At 53.4% G+C, this 7,163-nt stretch overlaps 1 protein-coding gene across 1 annotated transcript in view; it reads left to right on the plus strand.

Moving 5' to 3' along the window:
- Positions 1–7,163, plus strand: part of FADS6 (fatty acid desaturase 6) — a 47,255-nt gene that overhangs the window by 7,688 nt on the left and 32,404 nt on the right. Inside the window, exon 3 of the mRNA XM_006145934.2 lies at positions 7,001–7,071. Coding sequence (XP_006145996.1) covers positions 7,001–7,071 — 71 coding nt within the window. The remainder of the gene's footprint in view (positions 1–7,000; positions 7,072–7,163) is intronic.

The following is a 7,163-nucleotide window of genomic DNA, read 5'->3' on the forward strand; positions in this document are numbered from 1 at the left end:
CCAGGGCCTGTTGTGACAGCCAGCAGAGCTGAAATTGCTGATGAGGTCCAACCACCCAAAGCTTCTTACTCCAGCTCGGAGGATTCATCCTCACCTTTATGGGCAGAATCCTGGAGCGAGGAGGCATAGGACCAGGGCCTGGGAGAGGGGTGGGGTAGAGTTGGGGTGCCGCCCAGGCTCTGGTGGCAGCGGGCAGGGGCAGGTTGGCCTCTCTGTCACACACACATGCTCAGCCACCACATTACCGAGGGGACCTGGAGCCCTGCTTTTCCAACCTTCCTTCCGCTGGATTTATGGGTGATCTTACCTTTGTTTAAGACCTCTGAAATAAAAGTTACCAATTCAAAGCAATAAACGTATTTTAATTAAAATATACATACAGGGAACCAGCAGTTAGCATAATGGCTATGTCACTGGACTCCCACATAGTCGACCGCGGTTCGCGTCCTGGACCCGGTGGCTTAAAACTCACGCCAGGTGTGTGTGTGTGCGTACCCAAGATCCCGAGAGAAGAATGGAGGAGAAGGGATTGCGGCGTGGCCATCCCCCCTGGGGGGTGATTTCTCACTTTCTGTCTCTATGTCTCTCTTGATCTGTCTGGCAAGTGCACGCGCCCTATAGCGAAAACCTCTCCAAAAAAAAAGAAAAAAGAAACGGAGCCCTCAGGATCAGTAGATGGCCAAATGGTTACATTGCTGGATTCCCACATAGTCAACCACGGTTCAAGCCCTAGACCCGGTGGCTTAAAACTTACTCTAGGCACGTGTGCATGCCCGTCCAGAATCCCAAGAGGAGGATGGAGGAGAAGGGATTGTAGCATGGCCATCCCCCCACCTGGGGGTGATTTCTTGCTTTTTGTCTCTCTGTCTCTCCAGTGTCCCCAGGGGACCACAATGCCCTAAAGCCAAAAATTTCTCAAAAAAAAAAAAAAAAAAAAAAAGGAAAGAAAAGAAAAGAAACAGCTTTTACTAGTCCCCTAGAGTCCCTCTGGTCACTCCACTCCCTCAGATCAGGAAAAAACACCTTAACTTCCAAAACCATCGTGTTTGCCTGTTTCTGAACTTTTTTTTTTAATACAGAATGATTTATTAAATTTTATTTATGATTATTATTCTTTAATTTGCGATAGGACATGTGTGTGCACCAGAGAGAGAGGGAAAGTGAGAGAGCGAGCCACCAGGTCGAGGACTCCAACCACAGTCGGCCACGTGGGAGTCCAGCGCCTTAACCCCTGTGCCACCTGCCGGCCCCTGTGAACTTTATATGGCTAGAAATGGCGGCCCGCGGTCTTAGGTTGTTACTCTGCTCGGCACCGCCTTGGGCTGTGGCCTCCCTGGTCTCCCACGGCACGCACGCCCATTTCTGTATCCCGCTGTGGGAGGGCACTGCACTGTCCCAGTTTCTGCCTATTTTGAGTATCGCTGCTATCAATGTCTTCACGTGTTTTTTGCCTTTCTGCCCAGTATGTACCTAGAGTTCCACTTAAAGCTGTTTCCATTTAAAAACAAAATTCCCAATCTCGCCTTTGCTTTAATTGACTTCACTGGAGTGTAATTAAATGTAATCAAATGCACCCCATTTAAGTGTGCAGGTTGATGGCTTCTGACAAATAGATACACACCGCCGTAATCAAGATCCAGGCATTCCCATCTTCCTGGGACATCTCTTCACTCCCCTTTGCAATTAATGTCCCCACCCACACCACCCCTGGCAACTACCGGGGCGATTTCTATCACTGCGTATGAGCGTATGAGCCGCGCCTGCGCTAGCGCTCCCTGTGAACGGACTCCTGCCGCGAGTCCCTTCCACCTGTCGCCTGCCCTGCATCGCCGTCTGTCCCTGTACCCGCCGTTCCTGCGTAGTGCGCACCCTTACGAATGTACGTATCCCGGTGTGCTCGTCCTTCTGAAGGGGCGTCGTGGCTCTTTCTAGCTTGGCCGTCATAAACGATGTGACAGGACAGTGTGGACACGCGTTTCCCTCCTGCTGGGTAAACACCTGGGAGGGGAAGCGCAGGGTCAGAGGGCAGGTATGTATTTAACCTCGTAAGACACTGACAAACTGCTTTCTGGAGGGCGGTGTTACCCTAAACGCTCATTAGCGGTGAATGAGGGGCCAGTGGCTGCACTCGGCCAACACGCGGTCTTGCTCAGCTGCTTAATTTTAGCCATTCATTGTTGTTGTTGTTGTTTTGTAAGATTTTTTTTTCTTTTTGGTCATAGGGTATGTGCACCTGCCAGAGAGAGAGAGAGAAAGACAGAGACAGAGGGAGGGAAAGTGAGACATCTCCGAGGGGATGGCCATGCTGCAATCCCTTCTTTTCTATCCTCTCCTGGGATTTTGGCCACACACACACACACACACACACACACGTGCCTGGTGTGAATTTCAAAGTTTTGGGTCTGGAACTCAGACTGCGGTCAGCCATGGGGGAGTCCAGGGCCTTAACCACTGTGCCCTCTGCCGGTCCCATCGCTGTTGTTTTTAATGCCAGAGGGCACAGGTGTGTGTGAGCGAGCGAGCAGCATCCCTCAGCAGAGCCTGGTCACGTGCAATCCTGTCTTCCTCCATTTCTCCATCCTGTCAAGATCTGGGAGTGTGGGCATGTGCATGGGGTGTTCTTCAAGTCGCCAGGGCTGGGATTTGAACCACCGTCAGGGATCTGGCTCCCTCCACACAGCATTTCCCCACTGTATCTCGGGGCTGGCCCTCTCTGACGGCCAACGATGGGAAGAATCTTCTCACGTGCTCCTGCCACGCACGCATTTTATTCGCTGAACTGCCTGTTCGAGCCTTTTTATTTTGTCACCCCCATCCATCCCACGGCCTCTCCCCCTGCCAGCCACCCCAGTATCTTCTGGTTTGGAGGGAACCGAGACAGTCTCTGGCCTGGCCTCCCTCACTCCAGGGGCTACTCCACAGTGCCAAATGAGCCTTCCTAAACACCAGACTGCACAAGGCACTCCCCTGCTCTAGAGCCTGCTACAGCTCCCCAAGGCTGCAGGAGAAAGCCCCAATCTCTCCGTCTGCCATTCCGACCCCGCCAACCCCACCTAGCCTGTCTCTCCAGCCTTTTCTCGTCTTCCCTAACAACCTGCCAAACCCGACTCCCGTCCATGCCCGAGTGCCCAGAATAACATGTTCCCTGTCTTGTCCCCTAGGTTTAAATCTGCTCTCGACTAAGTCTGCCTCTCTCGAGGGAGACTGCCAGCCAACCCCGACCCACGGGAACCCTGGCTCCCCTGAGCTCCGACACGCGCTGCCCTGACTCCCGTCTGGCACTCGGGATTTGCCCTGAGATGTTCTCAAGGTCTGGGGGTGGGTGAGAGCTTCTTGGCACCAGGAAGAAAGCTGGTATACATGAGAAAAGCAGTGGACCTCTCTCTTAGAAAGAAATACTCTAATATTGCATAATAACATGGAACATGTTTCTTCAAAGAAAACATGTCCCTTCCCTGAAAATTCTAGGGGGGTTGGGGAAAGGGAGGGAGACGAGCACATGTTCCTCTCTCTCTTAAGAATCTCTGATGGCCAGCCTGTGGTCTCGTGGTTAAGGCGACTGGATCCCACAAGGCCTACCACATGGTTCAAGTTCAAGCCCCAGACCCAGTGGCTTGAAAAACACACCAGGTATGTGCGCCCAAAATCCCAAAAGGAGAGACTGATGAGACGGGATTGTGACTGTACCCCACGGGGGGTACTTTTTTGCTTTCCCTTTCTCTCTCTGTCTCCAGCGAATGCATGCGCCCTTGGGCTTTTTTTTTTTTTTGGGGAGAGATTTTTGTTATAGGGCAGGTGCCCTTACAGGAAAAACAGAGAGACAGAAAGTGAGAAATCACCCCTCTGGGTGGATGGCCATGCCACAATCCCTTCGTCAACCCCTTCTCCATTCTCCTCTCTTGATCTTGGGCACGCACGCACATGCGCACCTGTTGTTTTAAGTCGCCAGGTCTGGGACTCAAACTGCAGTCGACTACATGGGAGTCCAGAGATGTAACCAGTAGGCCATCTGCTGGTCTTGGCAATTTTTTAAAAGAAATTGTATTGTTTATTTATTTATTTAGAGAGATTTTTGCTATCAGGTTATCGGTATTTTTTTTGCTACTGTGTTCGCCAGAGAGACTGAGAGAGAAAGTCAGAAACCACCCCAGGGAGGGTGGCCGCGCCGTACTCCCTTCTCCTCCATGCTCAGGGTTTTGAGCATGTACACACACGGGCTGGAGTTGAGTTTCAAGCCGCCTGGTCTGGGACTCCACTGCTGTTGGCCGTGTGGGAGTTCAGCACCTTAACCACTATGCCACCTGCTGACCCTATTATGCTTATTTTCACATTTCACTAGAGAGAGACAGAGAGAGAGAGGGAAAGTGAGAAAGCAAGCCACCAGGTCCAGGACTCAAATCACAGCTGGCCAGGTGGGAGTCCAGTTCCTTAACCATCATGCCACCTGCTGACCCCTAACCCTTCGGCAAATTAGAAAAGAGAGAGAATAATAACATGTCTCTGATGTAGAAGCTAACTGAATTTGGAGGAGACCCCTTGGATATGAGCTCTGGTCCTGGGCAGATCGGTTCCTTTCTCTGGGAATTCGTCGATTAAATGGGGTTTATGCCATCCTTGCTAGGCTGTGGGGTACGCGAAAACCCTGAGAAGTATGTAAAAGTCAGGGTAAACTGCACAGTGCCTGGGGGCAGTCGGAACTGTCTACCCCGTGGCAGGCATCTTAGAATAAGAAGTGGTAAAGAAGTCATTTCTACGTCTGCTCTTGCCTGACTTTTGGCAGCCCCAGGACGGGGTGGTTTACTGGCCTGGGCTGGCCGGCTCTGGGGAGGCTGCTGCACGGCACGACACGAGCTGGCTCCTGTGCAGAGTCGCCGTGAGCCTCTCCTTGTTCTGGTCTGCAGCCAAGTGGGCTCTGCCGGCCTCGTTCCCTCTCCTCAGCACACACCCCAGAACCCAGTGGTGCCCCCCTGCTCTCCCACCCTAACTTTATCACAACCCAAGCCCAGCCCTAGGTTACCATGTTCACTTTATCACATAAGTCAGTCCCCACACGTGAACTTTCAGGGGACGTCCACTCACTGCCCCCTAAGACCAAATTTCAGAACATGAAATTTAGGGGCCAAGCCATTATCCAAACTTTAACATTGTTCCCTTTTCATTCTTCATTGCCAGAGGGTGCATGCACTCACCAGAGAGAGACAGAGAGACAGAGAGAGGAAGAGGGAGAAAGCGACCCCTCAATTGGGGGTGGCGGCGCTGCAATCTCTTCTCTTCCATTTCTCTTTCCTGTTGAGATTCTGGGTATGCGGATGCACCAGGAGCGGGTTTTCTGGTTTGCTCTGTTTTCATTTCTTTTGTTCTGTTTTTACCCCCAGGCAGCTGAGCTGAGATTCTGGCTGCAGTAGGCCATGTGGGATCTGGCTCCCTTAGGCCATGTGGGATCTGGCTCCCTTAACCACGAGAAGGCCAGCCCAGCATCGTCCTTTTATAAAGAACTGGAGGGGATCCGGCAGATGGCACAGAGGCCAAGGCGGCTGGATCTCACATGGCTGACTGTGTAGTTTGAGGCCTGGACCCAGTGGCTTGAGAAGCATGCCAGAAACCTGTTTCTCAACATCTCTAAGGAGAATGGAGGAGAGACTGCGGTGTGGCCATCCCCCGGGGGTGCTTTCTCACTTTCCTTCTCCGTCTCCTGTCTGTGGTGAGCATACACCTTATAGTAAAAGGAGAGAGAGAGAGAATTGGAGGGGGCCAGCCTGGCGGTGCGGTGGTAACATGGGACTCAAGCGATGCTGGATCCACATGGGAGATGTGGGTTCAGTTCCCTGGTTGACCTGTACTGGCCAGGCACACACCCACGACCATGGAAGGCTGCGAGACCTGGTGGGACTGTGGCGTGAGACCCAGATGAGGGTGCCTCTTTCTTATAAAAGAAAGGAATGAACTTAACATGTCTGGAGAAATAGCTGATAAGGGTTCACGAGGGAAATCACCAAGGACGGAATCAGGGGCCGGCAGGTGGCGGTGGTTGGGGGCACTGGACTTCCACATGGCCAATCAGGGTTCGAGTCCCAGACCTGGCAGCTTGTTTTCTTACTTTCCGTCTCTCTGTCCCTCTTTGGTCACATTAAAATACATACATACATAGATAAAGTTAAATAATTGTTTTTAAAAAATGGTGGAATCAAAGTGACTAGTGCTCCTCATTCTCTCCCTCAGGGTCCCTCTCCTGCCCAAGGTCTCCGGCTGGAAAAGCTGCTGTCCTCACCACCCCGGCCTCACTTTCAGAGGATTTGATATAAAAGAGGGGCGAGTAAAACAGAAAGGGAAAGAAGTGAGGACCCTGCAAGCCCAGATAGGGAGTTCAGGAAACAGAGGCTTATCCTCCAAGGACCGGGTGCGCATCAGCTCTGCTCAGTGGGGCTGGGTTCCACAGCAGGAGGGGGATGGGACAGCCCCATCCAGAGTCTCAGAGGGCCTGGCTGAGGGCCGGCTCTGAGTCCAAACCTGGGCACCTCTAAGTGAGTGGGATTGCAGAGGGATCCAGGCCGCCGTCCTCCAGCCAGAATGGCGACCCCAGCATCTGCTGGCTCCATCACCATCCCTCTCCTCTCACCTGAAACCTGGGGGGCAGCAGGCCAGCTCCCCCAGGGGCATCTCTGCTCAAGCAGGACTCAGAGGGGACCCCCTACTCTCTGATCCACCTGGGAGGAGCGAGTCCTTTAACTTCCTGCTCCATGAATTCATAAAGGCGTCTGTGCCAAGCACTGTCTAGGCCCTGAAGAAAAGCTTGAGCCAAAGCTGCAATTCTATTGCAGGAAGCCCCCCTGCAGGGCATGAGACCCCTGCGAGAGCGCCAGGCTGCCAAGTGCCATTAGGAAAAACCAGGGTTAGGGACAAGGGTGCCGACAGGCCCGAGAGGGTGCGGAGACAGATGCGAGGGAAGGCCCTGGGGACGTGTCCGCTGGGATCTCGGTGCCCCGCTCTCCCGCTGCCCTAGGCTGGTTCTCGCTCCAGGGTCGGCGCCCCACCCCCGCGCATCGCCGGCTCCTCCTGCTACGCGTCCGCCAGGTGGGTCCCAGGGCCCACTCGGGCCTGGGTCGCTGTCGCGCGCAGCAGGAGGCGCTAGGGTGCCGGTACCGTGACCCCTGGGGTGCTGCCCC

This window comes from Tupaia chinensis, unplaced genomic scaffold (assembly GCF_000334495.1).
Source record: "Tupaia chinensis unplaced genomic scaffold, TupChi_1.0 Scaffold000159_1, whole genome shotgun sequence".
In the NCBI taxonomy this organism is placed as follows: Eukaryota; Metazoa; Chordata; class Mammalia; order Scandentia; family Tupaiidae; genus Tupaia; species Tupaia belangeri.